The 19,447-nt window shown below is 37.5% G+C and overlaps 3 protein-coding genes and 1 long non-coding RNA gene across 4 annotated transcripts; 2 read left to right on the top strand and 2 right to left on the bottom strand.

The window, feature by feature from the left end:
• Positions 1 to 133: 133 nt before the first annotated feature.
• LOC125591230 lies at positions 134 to 3,959 on the bottom strand. The gene is made up of 2 exons (XR_007327199.1): positions 647 to 3,959; positions 134 to 550 (listed from the first exon to the last, which is right to left on the bottom strand). It is a non-coding gene; the product is annotated as an uncharacterized LOC125591230 (long non-coding RNA).
• A 2,134-nt stretch (positions 3,960 to 6,093) lies between these two features.
• On the top strand, positions 6,094 to 9,525 carry LOC106413445. The gene is made up of 4 exons (XM_022708812.1): positions 6,094 to 6,418; positions 6,643 to 7,949; positions 8,084 to 8,846; positions 8,963 to 9,525. Exons 1-4 carry the CDS (start codon positions 6,094 to 6,096, stop codon positions 9,523 to 9,525), a joined length of 2,958 nt encoding a protein of 985 aa, XP_022564533.1.
• A 35-nt stretch (positions 9,526 to 9,560) lies between these two features.
• LOC106413444 lies at positions 9,561 to 15,602 on the top strand. Its single transcript, XM_013854218.2, has 2 exons — positions 9,561 to 10,625; positions 15,546 to 15,602. The coding sequence occupies exons 1-2, from the start codon at positions 9,561 to 9,563 to the stop codon at positions 15,600 to 15,602; spliced, it is 1,122 nt and encodes a 373-aa protein (XP_013709672.2).
• Positions 15,603 to 15,611: 9 nt separating this feature from the next.
• On the bottom strand, positions 15,612 to 17,737 carry LOC106415521 (calcium uniporter protein 2, mitochondrial). Its single transcript, XM_013856263.3, has 2 exons — positions 17,081 to 17,737; positions 15,612 to 16,350 (listed from the first exon to the last, which is right to left on the bottom strand). The coding sequence occupies exons 1-2, from the start codon at positions 17,636 to 17,638 to the stop codon at positions 15,892 to 15,894; spliced, it is 1,017 nt and encodes a 338-aa protein (XP_013711717.1). The 5' UTR covers positions 17,639 to 17,737; the 3' UTR covers positions 15,612 to 15,891.
• Positions 17,738 to 19,447: the final 1,710 nt, after the last annotated feature.

The following is a 19,447-nucleotide window of genomic DNA, read 5'->3' as shown; positions in this document are numbered from 1 at the left end:
TTTGGATGGTTCAAATAAAAAGAGAAATAAATCAGATTATTTCAATTATTTTAAATACACCAAATAATTTGAAAATAGGTAAATTAAATATTTTAGTTTTAAAATAGTTTTAAATCTAAATTATATTTTTTAGTATTCATTTGATTTTTAACTCCAAATATTTTGGATGTTAGAAATATAAAAAATAGTTATTCATATTTTTGGTTTACTTTTGTAATTTGGTTTGGTATTTAATTTGCCATGTCTAGTTTGATTAACAAAGGTATAAGGATCTCCAAAAAAAAAGCAAACGGAAATGTCGAACCCGTGACTTGAAGGTATTGGCCGGCGCAACCTTATGTATTGAGACAGAACACTCTTTGGCTTTTTTTTCTCTCTCACACAGACATCATCTCTCTCCGCGGTGGCTCCGGCGGAAGGCGGTGGCGCGTGCGTTTCACGCGCGCGCCGGGGCGAATCTTCGGGAGGCGCGTGCGGCTTCGTCCGGGCTCCGTTTGAGGCGTGGTTGGTGTCTACGGCTTCGTCTCGACGAGAGGAACACGATGATGGCCTTGGATGTACGATATGATCAATGGTTAGGAAGTTATGGGTGATTTACTAAACGGAAACGAAAATGAGCTTAAGAAATGCGGTTTTCGGCGGTTACCTAGGGCGTTTATCGGGGGTGGCAAGCTGAACGTGATCACGGCACACGGTTGCTCCGGCGACGAGCTCAGGTGAGCTTTCTCTCTCTTTCTCTCTCTCTCTCCTCTCCTCTCTCTCTTTCTCTTTAAAGAAGTTGGGGATGGTGGAGATGGTGGGAGTGGTGGGGATGGTGGAGATGGTGGAGATAGTGGGGATAGTGGAGGTGGGTCATTACAGTGCTTAAACGGTATATAATGCTTTAGGATGAAGCGAGCTGCATCTATGTTACAGGGAATATATGACTTAACCCGATAAAATGAATATATAACCTTGACAACAAGGACGACGAACTATCTTTTGTCGTCGGAACACTTCCCAACTATAAAAGGAGGGCTCAGTCAACAGAAAAAATAGACTAGCACATATCTTTTATTTGTCGCTCCAGCCTCCAAGTTTCATCTTATTTAGACTAGAATTTCAAATTACTGATGCACTAATTATATTTGTTACGTTTGACGTGTTAGTCCCTGAGATGCTATTTTAGTTGCGTCCACTCAAATCATATGTACTTTAGTATTAGTAAAGAAAGTTGATCCAAAGACTACCGCAGGACCAAGACCTTAATGTAAGTATTTGGGATCAAATTTATTTTTATTAAGTGATACCACAAACACCAAAGGACTTCTGAAAATGGAGACGATGGTCCCTTCTTATTCCACCTTTTGTCCATTCGATGTCAATAAAATTGTTTCTTTCTCATTTATTTATATTTCTGATCTTCACTTTGTAGCTCCTTGATATATGCATTTTCTTTATGATTTGTAATCATTTTCTAGTTTATTTTATGTTTGTTTTCAGTGGAGGAGATCTTCTTCTTAAATATCGATAAACAATGTCCTTCTGGTTTTAAGTTTCCTAGCTTTGGTGCTAAATGCTAGAATGATATAATATAGAATGAACAAATATATTTTGTTTATTAATTATATATATCTATATTTATAGATATATATGTCGTCAGATATTTATTGAAATATCTTAAGATTTATATTCTTTTCGCATTAATACAAGAAAATTACAAAAAATATTCATCTTAATCATTTTTTCTTACTTTCACTAAATATTTTAAATTTTGTTTTATTTGTAATTTCACTAGAGTTAAATGAAAATATAAGCAATATATTTAAAGTATATGCCTATGTGGCGTAAATCTTTAAAATATTAGAACTACTAGAATCTTTGTCCGCGCTACGCGCGGAAAATGCTTTTAAATATTTTAATTTTAGATGATTAGCTATGAAAAAATCAAATTTCATTGTTTATTTAAATTAAGATTTTATTATATGTTGTACACCGATTTTTCCAGTTTATGAATTAATTGATGAGGATAGACTTTGGCGGAAGAATTAATTTGAAGACGTAATATAAAAAATTATTAAGACATGAATAAAAAATAGAAAGATGTTTGGAGAGTTTTTTTGTTTTTCTATAGCTTTGATTTGCCTTGATAATAACACAGTATATAGAATAATTATATTTTTATTTTTAAGGGCAAATCTCCAAAATATGACATTTCTAAGTTTCTGTCACAAAAATAGCTCTCAAAAACTAAAATGACCAAAATATCATTTTATTTTTGAAAATTTTATTTTTTTTTAATTTTTCAAAATTTGAAATCTTATCCCAAAACCCCATTCCCCAACTCTAAACCCTAAAACCTAAACTCTAAACCCTAAACCCTAAACTCCACCCCTTAACTCTAAACCCTAATGTCTAAATTAATTTACCATTGAGATATAAGTGTATATGTATCTCTTTTGATAAAACATTAAGTGCTATTTTGGTCATTTTTATTCTTAGAGGGTATATTTGTGACAAAAAAAAAATTTAATGCTATCCTAGCCATTTTCTCTATTTTTAAATTTGTTTTTATTTTTTGACAATGTCTAACATAATAGATAGTATTAATTATTTATTAAGAGTAACATAGATATTAGTCACTCTAACTTTTAACATGAGAGATCGAATATTAAAAATCACTTCATAAATAATAATTTAGATATATTTGATATATTTTATAAATATTGAATAGTTTGGATGGTTCAAATAAAAAGAGAAATAAATCAGATTATTTCAATTATTTTAAATACACCAAATAATTTGAAAATAGGTAAATTAAATATTTTAGTTTTAAAATAGTTTTAAATCTAAATTATATTTTTTAGTATTCATTTGATTTTTAACTCCAAATATTTTGGATGTTAGAAATATAAAAAATAGTTATTCATATTTTTGGTTTACTTTTGTAATTTGGTTTGGTATTTAATTTGCCATGTCTAGTTTGATTAACAAAGGTATAAGGATCTCCAAAAAAAAAGCAAACGGAAATGTCGAACCCGTGACTTGAAGGTATTGGCCGGCGCAACCTTATGTATTGAGACAGAACACTCTTTGGCTTTTTTTTCTCTCTCACACAGACATCATCCTCATCACACCCTTTCCTCGCACGCTCACATTCACCACCTCTCTTCTATTCTTCTTTCATGGCTTCTCTCTCAGATCTGATCCACCAGTTGCACTTCTTTGTTTTCCAATCTTAAGATCCAAACCTCTCGCCCAAATCAGTCGTACCTAACCTCACGCGCCACCGCCATGTCCACTCCACCACTGCTCCCTGTCACCAATCAGCAAGCTGTTCAATCTCAGCCACCAATCAACACTCCCGCCTTCCATACCTTCTTCTCACGCCTATCCACCTCGATCCGCGACTTCTTATCACAACGCCGCCCATTGGCAGAGCTCGTCGATCGGAGCTCCATGGCGCGACCTGAATCCCTCACCGACGCTTTGTCACGGATCCGGAAGAATCTGGCCTACTTTAAGGTGAACTACGTCGTCGTCATTCAATTATAAAGGAGGAGAAACAGCGGAAGTTGAAACGAAACCATCAAGGAATGAGTTAAGAAAATAATTGAATGAGGAAGTGTGGGTTGTGTGTGATAACGGTGAATTGCAGTGAGTCCTCCAAACGACGAAGAAAAAAAATTGACGGATAATTATTGTTTGTTATTAGAGTTTAGGTTTTTCTGAGATGGGGTTCAAGTGGGCCACTGAAAATTATTATTGGTCCAGAGATGTTATCAGATTTTTATACTTGTCGACTTGAGGCTGTTATGACGTGGCAGAATAAAGTGTTTTTATTGGCTTGAATTAATTGCTGACGTGGACAGCCTCCCTACTTCTTATATAACCCTTTTAGTATTAGATAGATATCAATTCAAATAAATAACTTAATAACTAATCCACCACTAATTGCACAGCTAGTCATTTTAAGGAAAAACTGTGAAGGGATTATGGAGTGAAGATCTTACTTTGGTAAAGTATGGCAAAATGGTCAAAATATTTGGGGGGGGGGGGGGGGGGGGGGGGGGGGGGGGGGTGTGGGGGAGATAAATTCATCTGAAACATAACAACTCCAACTCATTTTGGAGAAAGATGTCACAAACTATCAACATAATCCTTACTAGCTAGCTATATATTACCAATACTCATCATTTCATTATTTCATTATTTCAGGAAATAATAAGAGTGATAGTAATTTATGAGAATACTGGACGCCGTGTTTTAATCAAAAAATATATATATATATTGGACGCCGTGTGTGTTATGTAATGTGTTTATGTGGATGGAGCGAGCTGCTCGCTCATATATCACAACAAAAGTGGTCTTAGAAACACAATGCTTGAATGCCTGGTTTTAAATTAACATGATACTCACTTGAAAAACGCTCCCAGACCCTCTTCCCCATGCTACTCTTTACCCACTAGTCCTGTTGCTGTTCCTAAAGTGGACTTTCCTGTTTTGGAAGTTAGATACTGACACTGGCCATCTTTTTTCAAATTGTCTTTCCTTTTCGGCATAAACCGCTGGTCCATCACAAAGGGAGGTCTTCTACACTCTGGTCTGTTGGGTTCCTCCCCCAAAAGATGACCTTCGCCGGCGAATCGCCGGGTGCTCCTCCTCAGAGATGGTGCATCTATGGCCGCGTTTAGATATGAGATACCAGAACGGGATTAGAGTCGACGTACTACTCCTCTCTCCCTTCGAGATCCTTGCTAGACACGCTATTGTCCAATAGTCTCTTCCGAGTTGTTTCTTCAGATCTCATAAGACACCTCCCAACCTTATCAACTACACCCTGGTTTTCCTCTGATAGCGTCTCACTCAACACTCTCGAAAACGTTTTCTCCTTGACTCATCTCCTGCACTCAGATAAGCTGTAGCTCCCGTTTTACTGAATGGCTTCCCGTCGTTACTCAGCAGCGGAAAAGGGGAAAGGAACAATTCCCCAGTCTGAGCAAGTCCCAAAAAAGCGTGTTAGGGCCCCAATCTTTGACACCTCTGCTCTCATCAAAGATAATGCTCGTACCTTGCTTGGTAGAGTCACAAACTCTGGAGAACAACCGATTGGCTCCCTCATCTCTGCTCTCCCAAGAAAATGGACCTTGAAAGGTTCTGTAACTGGATCTGACTTAGGTCATCTTTGTTTTCAGTTCCGTTTTGAGTTGGAAGAGGATCTGCTCCAAGTTCTCAAAGACAGACCTTTCCGCTACAACCATTGGATGGTGATCTTACAGCGCTGGGAACCCGTCATCTCTCCTCTGTTTCCCTCGCAAATCCCATTCTGGATCAGACTCCATGGTCTCCCACTCCACTACTGGCATGAGAAGATGATCTACAGCCTAGGCCAAGATCTGGGGACCCAGGAAGATTACAAGATAACAAAAACGTCAGCGCGTATCAAGATCTCGATAGACGCCCTGAAACCGCTCATTAAATCTGCTATGGTCGAATTTGACTCAGGGGAGGAACTATAGGTCACCTTTGATTATGAAGAGTTAGGGTATCACTGCTCATCTTGCTACAGCCTCTCACATCTAGCAAGATCCTGCCCTTCAGTGAAGGAAACTCGTCATACGGAGAGACCTCCATCGCATGAACTTTCGGCCCCTAGTAGGCATCAAACCACATCAGCACAGCAGCACAAACAGAAAGATACAGAAGACTCTTTCAAGACAAGAATTGACAGACATGGAAACCCTTTTGGGGAAAGATTACCTCTCCCAGATGCTAGAGGCCGCCCCTTACAAAACAAGATTACACCCGACCAACAACCTCGCGAGGACCCCCGCAAGCCAGACCCTCCTCGTCGGCTTCATACAGACCTACCACTCAAAGAAACGAGGTGCGGCCACTACCACCTACCCACTCTCCCACTCCACAGAGACAATGGAGAGAGGTTTCACAGGGGCCCTTGGGGCACGCTGCTGCTAGAAATGACGACCAAAGAACTCCTTTATCTGCTTCATGCCGCGAAATGGGAGAGACCCCACGCCCCCCCCCCCACTGGAACGCAACTTAGAGGTTACTGATTTTCCTCCACCACCGAAGGTCCCTATAACGGAGGAGGTGATGGAAGAACTGAGGGAAGTCACATACCAATATGCCAATGTAGCAGACCCTACTGAATCAGCAGCAAGATGTCGACGGGTCTTACAAAGTGAAGCCAAGGGGCTTATGGAGGAGACAGCAGCTCGCACAGTAGAAACCGCAAGCAACAACTTGCGTGTCTACGAAGAGAGAAACATGGCTAACGCCTCTGATGCTTCCTTTACTCTTAACACACCAACACTTGTAGGCAATGAGGAGGTCTCACAAACCCCTGCAGCGGTCAGAAGAACTCGTAGCGGCACTACTGCGTTCAGAAGAACACAAGCTAGCCCACGCCTCTTTACGGGTACAAATCTAAGGATACACAACATAGCTCAATCCTCGCAATGACACGGCTTCCCCCATTCTTCACCCATTCTTGCTACACAAAGAAGAACTCCTAGAACTGCTAACAGAAGACCAAACTCCTCTACTAATGTCTCAATTGCCCCGGTGGTGGAATCTTCGGATTTTCACGCCCAACGTCCTCCTCTTCCTTAGTCGTCTTGAGTTGGAATTGTTGTGGTTTAGGGAACCCCATGACAATCCAGAGACTCAAGGACCTGCAAAAAGAATGTTCCCCTGACATCATTTTCCTTTCTAAAACAAAGAACCAAGATGATTTTGTTACAAAAGAACTGAAGGACCTGAATCTCGAAAAGCAGTTTCTGGTATCTCCCATCACACCAGGTTCTGGAGGCTTGGCCCTGCCGTGGAAGAAGGTTGTGGATGTCAGTATCAATTCATCTAATCCAAATTTCATTGACAGTCTTATCTCTTTCAAAGGGAAATCTTTCAATGGTACCTTCGTATATGGAGCCCCAAACATCTCTAAACATCTGGATGTTTGGACTCAACTGTGTGACCTCTCTGCTTCCCGCGACTTCCCTTGGTTCCTCACTGGTGACTTCAACGAGATCACTGACAATTCTGAGAAGTCAGGGGGCTTGGAAAGGCCTGAGAGCTCCTTGAGCAACTTCAGATCCTTCCTGTCACTGTGTGACCTCTTTGATCTTAAGCACACAGGTAATTTTCTCTCTTGGAGAGGACAGAGACACTCTCACCTTGTACACTGCCGTCTTGATAGAGCAATGGCGAACAGCTCCTGGTCTGATATGTTCCCAAATGGCAGGTCCCACTATCTCAAATTCGAGGCATCAGACCATAGGCCACTCGTCTCCACTTTCGACTCTAAAAGAAAAAAGAAGGCTCGTATATTCCGCTATGACCGTCGCCTGCGTGATAATGATGAGATTAGTGCTCTAATTTCAAAAGTATGGAATGACAATCCAGAGCTTACAGTCTCATCTCGAATTAGCAAGTGTAGACACGCAGTTTCGGCTTGGAGTAAAGAATTCCACTCCAATAGAAAGAAGCTAATTCTCGAACTGAAGAACTCACTTGATGTAGCTCTGGCCTCTCATATCGTAGATGATGCTCTGATCTCCCTTCTCAATATGAACCTCCTCAAAGCTTATAAAGCAGAAGAAGACTTCTGGCGACAGCGCAGCCGCCTCCTTTGGCTCACCCTGGGAGATAAAAATACCAGTATTTTTCATGCGGTGACAAAGAGGAGAAGGGCACGCAACAAAATCTCAGTTATTGAGGGAGAAGATGGCTCACTGGTTTACGAGGATAATCAAATAGCAATAGCCATTGGATCCTATTTCCAGGAAATCTTCAAGTCTTCAGGCAACTCAGCCCTAGAGGTGGTAAACAAAGCCATTAAGTCGTTTATCTCTGCAGCTACTAATGAGAGATTGACACAAATCCCCTCACCTCAGGAGATTAGGGATGCTATGTTCGCAATCCACTCGGACACGGCCCCGGGCCCGATGGTTTCTCTGCTAGTTTTTTTCAATCCAACTGGGAAGTAGTAGGACATGCGATTATAAAAGAGATTCAGAGTTTTTTCAGAGAAGGTTCCCTCTCACAAACCATTAACTCTACTCACATCAGATTGATTCCAAAGATCCAAAGCCATAAAACGGTCTCAGACTACAGACCTATTGCCCTATGTAACGTATACTACAAGATTATCTCGAAAATACTATCTCTCAGACTCAAACCGGTGCTGCAGGAGGTTATTTCAGAGAACCAATCAGCTTTTGTACCTGGGCGTGCTATATCTGACAACGTCCTCATCACGCATGAAGTGCTCCACTTCCTTAAGACGTCAGAGGCTGTCAAGCACTGCTCAATGGAGGTCAAAACAGATGTTAGTAAAGCTTATGACCGTCTTGAATGGTCTTTTATACGTACAGTATTTGAAAGAATGGGATTTTGCTCTACCTGGACCAATTGGCTTATGGAATGCATCAAAAGGGTCTCATACTCTTTCCTTCTCAATGATGAAGCGGTAGGCTCTATTACTCCACAGCGAGGCATCACGCAGGGAGATCCCTTGTCCCCCTACATCTTCATTATCTGCGGGGAAGTCCTCTCTGGTCTCTGCAAAAGTGCACAAGAAGAAGGATCACTACCAGGAATAAAGGTGGCAAGAAATAGTCCAAAAATCAACCATTTATTGTTCGCAGATGACACCATGATATTCACAAAGACTAATACCTTTGCGTGCAATAGTCTCATGGAGATTCTACACAGCTACGAAGCCGCTTTGGGACAAAAGATAAATGGTATGAAATCTCCATATCTTTCTCCAAGAAAACGCCTGCAGACATTCGAGCTAGAGTTAAATCTCAACTGGGTATTGAGAAAGAATGAGGAGTTGGCAAGTATTTGGGCCTACCTGAGCATTTTGGGAGGAAAAAGAGGGACATATTCTCCTCCATTGTAGACAAGATGAAACAACAATCGCTAGGTTGGTCAACTCAATTCCTCTCCACTGTAGGGAAAGCAACCATGATCCATGCAGTGTTGTCTCCGATCCCATCTTTCGCAATGACTTGTTTTGAACTGCCGGTAATCCTTTGCAAACGCATCCAGTCTGTGCTCATTCGCTTCTGGTGGGACTCAAAAGACGGGGTTAGAAAGATCTGTTGGGTCTCTTGGGATAAACTGACACAACCAAAAAGCATGGGAGGATTAGGCTTTAGAGACATTCAAGCTTTCAATCAAGCCCTCCTTGCAAAAATAGGTTGGAGACTGATCACTAACCCGAGTTGTCTCCTCGCTAAAGTTCTGTTTGGGAAATATTGCCACAAGTCTCCCTTCCTCAAGACGAAGCCGACCTCTGTCATCTCACATGGTTGGAGAGGAGTCTTCTTTGGAAGAGACCTCCTTATTAAGCACATGATGAAAGCAATAGGCAATGGAGAGACGACATCAGTATGGAACAACTCCTGGATCAAACCTGAAACAGACTTAAGACCTATAGGCCCTGTACTTCTAAAGGACAATGATCTAATGGTATCTGATTTACAAGAGAAACCAAAGAATGGAATGTTGGCTTGATTGACAACCTCTTCCCCGAGCTGAAAGACCACATCATGAGCCTACACCCAAGCATTCTCGGTGCCCCTGATACTTTCGTTTGGCCACTTCAAAAATCCGGGAACTACAGCGTTAAATCAGGCTACTTCTCAACGTTTATGCCACTCAACCATCAGAGAGAGGCAAGAGAGGCTACTTGTGACTGGAAGAAGCTTATTTGGTCTCAGCATCTATCACCAAAATTGAAGTTTTTCCTCTGGGAGATCGTTGCAAATGCTCTCCATACAGGCAACAATTTACAACGTAGAGGACTCTTCTCCAACACATCTTACATTCGCTGTGGAGCTCCTAAAAGCGCTGAACATATCTTCTTCCATTATCAATATGCGAAGGAGATCAGGAGTAATGGACCCTGGAATCGCCAACTCGATACTTTACCAGACGCTTCGTTCACCAAGATACTACAGGAAAGCTGGAGATGGATTCCTCTACCACCTTATGGTTTCTCCGAGAACGTCTTCCCATGGATCTACTGGGCTATATGGCTCGCGAGGAATCAGCTTGTGTTTGAGAACAAGTCGCAGTCTCCAGAGGAAACAACTCTTCGAGCTCTACTGGCCCTTAAAGAATGGGAGAACGCCCAGCCCCCTCGTATCAGCACAAACACACCAAGCTTGCGACCTCCTCATCAACATCTCCACCGATCCCGTGAAGACTCGCCGCTTAATAACCAGGAGATCTACTGTAACACCGACGCTGCTTGGATTTCAACATCACGAACGGCGGGTCTGGCATGGATCTTCTCGGACCGTAATCAGATGGAATTGGATCGCGGATCAAAAGTCCAAACAGCGGTCACTTCACCATGCATGGGTGAAGCCCTTGCAATCAGAGAAGCTCTCCTCCACGCTGCTTCGCAAAACTACTCTACAATCTGTATTCGATCAGATTCCCAAGTGCTTGTCCAAGCAATCTCCTCTCGCTGGCATACGACGGAACTCTACGGAGTTCTCTCCGACATCGACGCGATTTCTTTCTCTGCATCTTCTCCCTTTGATTGTTGTCGTTTCTTTTTCACCCCAAGAGCCAATAATGGGTTAGCAGATGGGCTTGCAAAACCGGTCTCTCATCCCATATTGCTTTGGGCTAAATTCATTTTAATTTTCTGTATGTTTTATTAAAATGAAATGAATGCTTGTTGCTCAAAAAAAAAAAAAACACTAAACACAAAACACAAACTCAGTTTAATAGGATCCAGGTGGCAAAGCCAGGCAAATGATGGTCATGGCCACGTGGGAGATATGGTCCATGTCCGAATCAACTGTCTGTTCCTCTATCACCCAAATTTTGTTCTTCCCCCTAGTTTTATGCATTCCTATCAATGGATTAGTAAAAGAATCTTTCAAAAATCTAAATTGAAAAAGGCTAATACTTTGGACTAACAAGTTTCTAAAGTTTAGGATTCAAAATACACACCATTTTTTTTTTTAAATTACACTATTTTGGGGAATTATCTTCTCAATTTGGGAATAAAGTATAAACTTTTTTGTTTTTTTTGAAAATTTATTTATAAATAAAATTCATAATTTAAATCTTGAAAATCATATTTATTAAAATATCAATTTTCAAAATAAATTTATGTTAAAAATACATATTTTTATTTATTTTTAGGGAAAATTATTTTTTAGGCAAAAAAAAATGATAACTACGTCCCATTAAACTAATCTCATATATTGTATGTGTCATTAGACTAATTATTTAAAAATGTGAATAATGTCCTTAATATCAATTATAAAGTTGAAATTACAATTAACAAAACAATTATTAAATATTAAAATATAATAAATATTAAAGTAATTAAAATAAAAAAACATTAAAATCCTCAAATAAAAAAAACTCTTATCTAGACGACAAAAAAAAACTCTTATCTCCACGATTTTTTATTTTTTTTATTTCTTTTCATTCTGGAAATCGATTTTTCATATATGGAAACAAAATATTTCCAAATATTTTCTTCTCATATTTTTTGGAACTAATTATTCTTATCTGTATAATAAAATAAATCTATAGAACTCGGTTTTTACAGGTTTTTAGATTTATAGTAATTAATGTATAGATTTTGATTTCTACTGGTTTTAGATTTACAGAAAAACTGTAGAACTCATTTTCTATAATTTTTTAGAATTATAGTAATGTGTAGATTTCAATTTTTGCTGGTTTTAGATGTATAGTAATCTGTAGATTCTGATTTCTACAGATTTTAGAACGATAAGTTAAGCGCGGAATGTGTATTCTAAATATTGTGAGAGTATTATTATCTACGTAGATCACGTATTCTAAACATAGTAGATTCAATGAAAAAAATGAATTTCATTTTCTACATCGTAAATGTCAATAAAGTAATACTTTATGTAGAACAAAATCTGAAATTATGATTTAAACATTTTTAGAGGTGAAAAAAATATCACTAAGTTCATATAGGTATTTCATCACTAGTTACTATTTTTTCAATTTTTTTGTTTGTAAAACTATTTATCTAATTTATTTTCAAAAATACTAAAGAGCATTAGAGACAAAAATTGTATAAAATAAAAATTAGTCTAATGAGACATAGTTGCCATTTTTGGCCTAAAAAAAAAATTTCCCTTATTTTGAAGGATTATATGAATTTTAAAATTTGATGATCAGAATTTACAAGTATGGAACAAGAACGTATAGTTGTTATCAATTTTCAAAGGAATCTGATAAAAATAGGATGAGAAGTTTGGTCGGCCAATAACGATATGGAGAATTCTATTTAATTTTTTTAATAATTTGAGTAAACATTTATTTTGGTTTGAATATTTTAGAAAAAAAAATCAAAATATTTTAGACATCATATATTTTAAAATAACTAAATAAGTATTTTATTATGTTAGGATTTAAAACAAGTTGTTTTTATTTTCTACCAACATAAGTTTCTTTCAGTAACAACCTTGATCAAAGTAATAAACATATTCTTATTTATTGATTTCACTATCTTTTGTTCTCGTCTCTTTCTCTTATTAATCGAATAATCCACTTACGAGGTTATCACAATTTATTTAAAGTTCATAACTCATGTAATTATAACAAAGTTTTCTAATCATATTCGGCTTTGTACAAAACTTGGCCGACACTAGTATAACTTTGACGTAGGCTAAAGCTAGAGTCAGTTGAGGCCCATAATGCCATCAAACTCTCTACCCAATGTCAAGTTTCATTTCCACTGTGTTGAAGACTCATGTAGCTCGTACGCATGTACTATCCTCATGTATTCTACCTTTTGAGTCCATAACAACATTTGACAGATGAGTTGACTTGACCAGAATTCTGCAGTATTTCGATAAATTTTATTCTATTATTCCTCTTTCAAATACGTCAATTCTTCAACTTCGAGCAGTCCCATCTCAATAGTAAAATCCTTAGAGACAATTCCCATAGTTTCCCTCAGTTTCTTCACTTCCTCAGTTTTTTTAAGATAAACGATGAGATTAATAATTTGATTAACGTTCTCAGTACCCTTCACACTGTAACCAAAGATACTCGTATCCCTTCAGCTGTTTAAGACAATTATTTCCTCTCTTTTTCCTTGTTTAATGATCCCATTGTACCTTTTTGGTAACCAGATCTACTGTCTCCCTTCACTTTAAGACGTTCTCTCAAGTACCAGTTTAATGTACTTTCATTTTCCCCATCCGATTTGTTTGAGACCTATTAGTAACTTTCATGTGTCTCAACTACTCCACCTTGAGCTAAACCTTTGCCTCGCCTTATCCGTCTCTACATGCAACTTTTCTTACACTTATCTCTTTATAATTGATAAGAAATAATTGGAGTTCTTAATTAACTCATTCTTCTTTCTCTCGATGATAAATTAATTACCAACGATGATTTTCTACCATTAGCGGATATTAAGAAGTTCACAGCAAAGCTGCAATTTCTGATCATGTGCCTTTTCATTCAACCGCTCTACATGATGTATGTATCTTATTAGATACATCTTCCTTTTTTATTGCGTTAATGATAGTTTGATTTTTGCATCACTAATTTTGAACATGAACCCTGTAGCTGATGCTTCCTTGGGTAAGTTTGTTGCATAATATGAGTTTTAAAAAAATTCAATCAAGTAGAGATTGGCCATTCTCATCTTCTTTACTTGACTCGTATCTTATGTTAAAAGAATCTCCACTTATAGCTGATGGCTTTCCGTCCTAAACCGTAAGGACTTGGTCCCTGAATCAGATTCTTATTGAAAGACACCTTCTTTAACTTCTTTCCTCTAACTTCTTTATAAGATTTTTGGAGTATTTACTTTAATTTTCACAACAGTTCCTTGACGAAAGTATACCCTGTATTGTATATTCTTAAAATTACTTTTTTCAATGTTTGTAAAATTGAACCTTGAAGCCACCATTCCCTTTATACTTGCAACCTGATTTTCTAACATCCCGTAAAATAAACGTCCTTGAGTATCACTTCAGAACCATCTGTAGACTCTGAATCAAAATCTTATGCTACCGTGACTGATATAAGCCATTAATACACTTTCCCCATCATACTCCTTGAAATAAAACAAGATTTATTTTTGTTAGGTGTGATATGGAATGAAATTTTAGTGTATCTTGATTGCTAATAGTTAACACCAACGGTTGCTCATGGTCTTTTGTAAAGTTTTCAGAATTTGGATGTCTCTTTCTTTTTGGTGATTCTCACTTCCAATGGCTTTATTTTCCACAAATAAAACAACATGTGTTGTTCAAAATCAAACCTTTGATTTGATTGAAACCTTCTTCTACTTTTAAATCTCTATCTCTAGTTGTTCGAGTTTCATTACCATTCTTTGACCTCTTTGTAGTTCTTCCATGTGTCTCAACATACAAACCTACCGAATAACTAAGTTGTTTTTGCTTAAGTTCTGCTTCTTTGGAATAAGCTGAAGTTATAACTTCCATTATGGTGAGCGTTTCTTTCCCAGTTCCATATTGGAGTATGTGAACCAATGGTCTATACGCTTCTTGGAAGTCCCAACGATAGTTGAATTGATTGATCTTCATCTGATATGGTGATTTCGATACTCTCCAAGTATGCAATTAACTTGAGATAGATATCTACGTTATTTTTATAGTTGTGTCCTCTTCCATCTTGTAGCAAGAGAATTGTTTCTTCAAGTAGATTTTTTTTGAGAAAGACTTTGTTTGATAATTTTGTTTGATAATTCTTTTCAAATGCCTTCCACATGCCCAATGCCCAATGCCCAATGCAGTGGTTTTATACATGATCTTCCTTAAATAGAATCACTTAAACACGTTCCCGAGAGATTTCTTACTCTAAGATCTTTGTCAACCTTCTTTTGATCAATCTTTGCATCCGACCCTTCTTCTTTCTAGATTTTGCAAGACCGTGAAGTCTCCCTTAAGAACCAAAAATAAACCTTGTATCTCTAGGTAGCCCATCATCTTGTATTTCTGTATCCCAAAATCATCTTTACCATCAAGTTTCTTCATCTCAAATCTTTCTAAAGTTGGTTCTATAATTCTATCTAGAACTTGCAATCAAACCATGATTACTCTGATACCACTTGTTAGGTTTTGAACCTACTTTGTGCTGTAAACTTGGAATAAATTTGATACCAAAACTTGTCTTTTTATTCACTACCAACAAAAGTTTCTCTCAAGAACAACTTTGATCAAAGCAATAAAACACAGGTTTATTTATTGTTCTCACTATCTCTCGTTCTGGTCTCTTTTCTTTTATTAATCGGATGATCGACTTAAGAGATTATCACGGTCTATTCATAACTCAAGGCTTCAAGTTCCTAATTCTTGTACTAGTATGAAAAAGCTTCCTACTATTTGGCTTTGTATAAAACTTGATCGACACTAACTTAGTCTTCTTGTGTGTAAGATTTTTTTGTTGGCCAAAGCTAGAATCAATTCCGCCCCATAGCATAGCATATTAATAATATTTTATTCTCAATCTGAAAATGAGTTGCCCTTTGTATCTATTATCTTTTGTGGTAGATAGCATACCTGGCTACAAGTCAGATTTTCGATTACAGCTCACCAGAGTTCTGTTGACAGGCAAAGGAATAATAACTTTTCTTGTATTACATTTCAAACACTTGCATGTTATATATTTACATAATGGTTACATTTTAGATTAATCTCATAAATGGAAAACCTTGAAAACGAAGAACATAACTCTTCCCTGATGTTACACAAGCCGCAATAATTCGAACACTTTTTTCTTTGGAAAACTGAAAACTAGAGAACTTCATCTACCTATTCTTTTCTTTTTTTTTGGTGGGTAGAATCCTCTAGTTAGGAAAAATCAGACACAACAACATTGACTCGTCTAATCAAAAATCTAACTCTGGATAGTTCCAAGAATCTTGGAAACACGATCTGAAGCCTTAGGGCAACACAGCTTCTTCAGCTCATCATACCTCTCAACATCAAACTCATGAACATTCATCAGCTTCCTCTGTTTGGCCTCGAACCTGCTTTGGTAAAACCCTTCAAAGGAAGGCTCTTTCGATGTCCTGAGGAAGAAACCATACCCAGCCATAAAGTATATAGACGTGACATAGAAACAGATCGGCTCCATAACATCCCACGAGAGCTCCCAAAACGTTAGCCTCATGAACCCCGCGGTCTGCAGGATCAAGTAACCCAGACCAGCCCAGAGCTCTCTCCGCACCAAAGAGTGGGCTTTCACATCGATCACTGCCTTCGCTGCTTCGAGCTCTTTTAACACGATCCTTCGTGGGTCATTCGGGTTACGAACCGTGGGCAATGGAAGCAAGCCTTCAATGGATTTTGTAACCTGATCAGACACAAAAGGCAAAAGACAAAAACAGAAAACGTCTGGGTAAAACAATACCTCCATCACCTTCTTTCGGACATAATAAGCACTTTAAACACACATACAATTAGCACTCAAAAACACACACACAATTAGCACTAAAAATTAAGTAAATGAACCCATCCCAAAAACCCAAATTTACTTAAGATCTTGAACACTATTGACAAGAGAAAACTTATCTCTCCACTTAAAACACAATCCTTTTGATAAAGTTTTCCACTTTCACTATCCTAATACCCAAAAGAACTTGTTAGCAAATACTAAAGCTTCTACAAGTTTCTCACTCTCTCTTTAGAATTTCTTTTTAGGTTTTGGTATCAGGTTCTTGACTCAAGTTAACGTAATCCAAGCAATGGTTTTTTGTTTTGTTTTGGTGTTTGGTTTGGGTCTCTGTAGAAACTGTTGCTCTGCTAATCACCACCTCAAACTTGGGAACCTCCTAACACTCTGGTTAACAGAGGTTTTCTGAATCTCCTGTTGAATTGGAACCAAGAGAAAAAGAGATACAACCCATGGAAAAGAGTATCAGTTTTCGGTATTCAAAATCGAAAAAAAAAAACAAAAACAAAAAACTTTTCAGGAAACCTAATTGGAGATCTCTCCCAATCTGTTCAAATCAAAACAGCTGCATACATTCATTTCATAATTACCATTGATCCATACGAGTTAAAAGGGAAAAAATGAAAAGTACCTGATCTGGTCTTATACAAACAGAATCCCCCAAAACGATGACGTTTGCCGAATCATCAAGCATCTTCGCTATCCTAGCCCCATGATCCAGATCCGAAGACGCTTCGCCGCAAACGCTAACAAACTCCTCATACGCCATCCAGCTCTTCCCCGTCTCTCTAAGCTTCGTTTTCACGATCTCGATCTGCGCAGCTCTGAGAAGCTTCTTCGTGTCCTCCACCGTCAAACTAGGCGTCTCCGTCGCCATCGGCGTCGGCGGAGCAATGCCGTCCAATCGGATCCTGCCCTTGCTTCCGTCGATTTCGCGGAGCTTCTCGATCAGGCTCTCTCCCACCGGCATCTGCATGATCTCCCGCCGAATCATGGCCGTGTTGTGCAGAAACCGCCGCGAGATCGAGGAGTCTCCGGGCTCCGGCGCGATTCTGGCGTCTCCTGATTCCTTGGGGACTCTTGTTCGTACGGCTAACGAAGATGAAGAGATGCGGCAGTTCGTTAGGCTCTGCGAGGCTTGATTCGAGATGCTGAAGAGACGCTTCGTCAAAAGCTTCCTCATCGCCATTGATGGATGAACGAACAAATTTTCTTTTCTCCCTGAGAGAGAGAAAAAGAGAGATAAAACAAAAATAAATATAAATATATTTTTTAAAAAATATGAATGAAATATGAACAGAGGAGAAAAGGGTTTATATACTGTTTGATTTAAAGTTAAATTAAAATAAAAAGGACACGTACACGTCAGCGTATATCAGAACGTACACGAGAAATTCATTATTACCAATTTACAACCGAATATTCGCTTTCGAAACGATTTCTTCTTGCGAGAAACGTGGAGATACTAAGGATTAATAGCCGTACACGTGTTGAGTTAGGAATGGTGTTAGCATGCGGTGGTGTTACAGCCGTCCAATACTTTTCTTATTAAATTAATAATTCATTTTGGAAAACTAAAATTTGTTCACAACCGCAACAGAGCAGAAGAAGTAGGAAACCAAAAGTCTTTTGCGTGTAAGCGAACGTGGTTCCACGTATTTTTCTTGTTTTTTATTCGTTTTACTTTTAACTAATTTACTAGATTAAAATATATTGTTAAAACTAATTTCCTAGATTAATTTTAAAATTACTTTCTTCCAATACTTCATATTTACATAGAAAGCATCTGTATATATTTTCTATAGTCTCTTTGAAATTTTTTTATTATTTAATCTAATAAATCAAGTACTTATATAGCTGTATATTAACAAACAGTATGACAAATTTTCATTATTTTAATCACTGTGTATAAAACATATAAAGAAGCCTTATAGTGAGAAAGCAGGGTAATTACTTAAGTTGTTGAGGCGAAAAATCTTTATTTCATACCGATCTTTTATATACTAGTTATGAGAAATAATCAGGAAAAAATAATTGTGGTTTCTAGATTCCAATGTTTGGGGAACATGCCGTAAAGAATATGCGAACAAGTAGAACAGATGGAGAGACAAGTGGGTTAGTTAAGCTAAATAGTCTACTTGGAGATGCTTATTTACAAAAACATACTTGATGATAAATAAGTTGTATGTATTTGTAAGTTTTTTCAATGCTATAAATAATTATAAATAGCTCGGATAAATTTTAGTAAATAAATAATATATTTTGTGCGTTCATAATATTTTGTGCGTTTTTAATAGTAAATAATGTGATATCAAATCATACAAAAATAATATTTTATCATAGAAAATAATATGCTATTTGTATAAAACATTTTTAATTTTTTTCTGTTATTTATATACAAGTACAACACACTAAAATTTAAAATTATTTTTTGCGATTTAAAACTAGGCTAATTAGTGCATATACCTTTTTGTGCAAAAAGAAAGATATATGCAACTATAAACAAATTGGGCATACGTTTGTGCTTTTGGCATATGATCTGAAGTCCCGGAAGTTTGGGTGCTATTCCCAACCTAGCGAACCTTGAAAGAATAGCAATTTGGTAAAGTTATTAGAGCTTTAGCAAGTCATGCAGTGACACGTGTATAGTACTACCTCCACCGGTTACGATCTTAGATCATAATTATCCTAGGTTTCTCTGGGGACGAGATTATTAAGGAAATATAAAAAACAATTTCTTAGCTTTTATTGGAGTGACAACTGACAAGCATGTCCGCAAATTGAAAATTTAGTTTGGCAAAGAGAAAAAAAAAATATCTTATATATTAAAACAGAAGTCACAACTTTGATTCATGTGTGATTTTTTAAAAAATGGACCTAATGAACCTATTCCTAGAAAGTCATGTTACATTTAATATCTAATTTTATCATTTAAATTTCGGACCTACCAGAAATTTTTATTGGGCAATCAATAATTGGATTTAAACAATAGATGATC

The sequence above is a fragment of the Brassica napus genome, chromosome C8 (assembly GCF_020379485.1).
Source record: "Brassica napus cultivar Da-Ae chromosome C8, Da-Ae, whole genome shotgun sequence".
Lineage (NCBI taxonomy): Eukaryota > Viridiplantae > Streptophyta > Magnoliopsida > Brassicales > Brassicaceae > Brassica > Brassica napus.
Note: the sequence above shows the minus strand (reverse complement) of the source record. Positions and strands in the feature narration are given on the sequence as shown.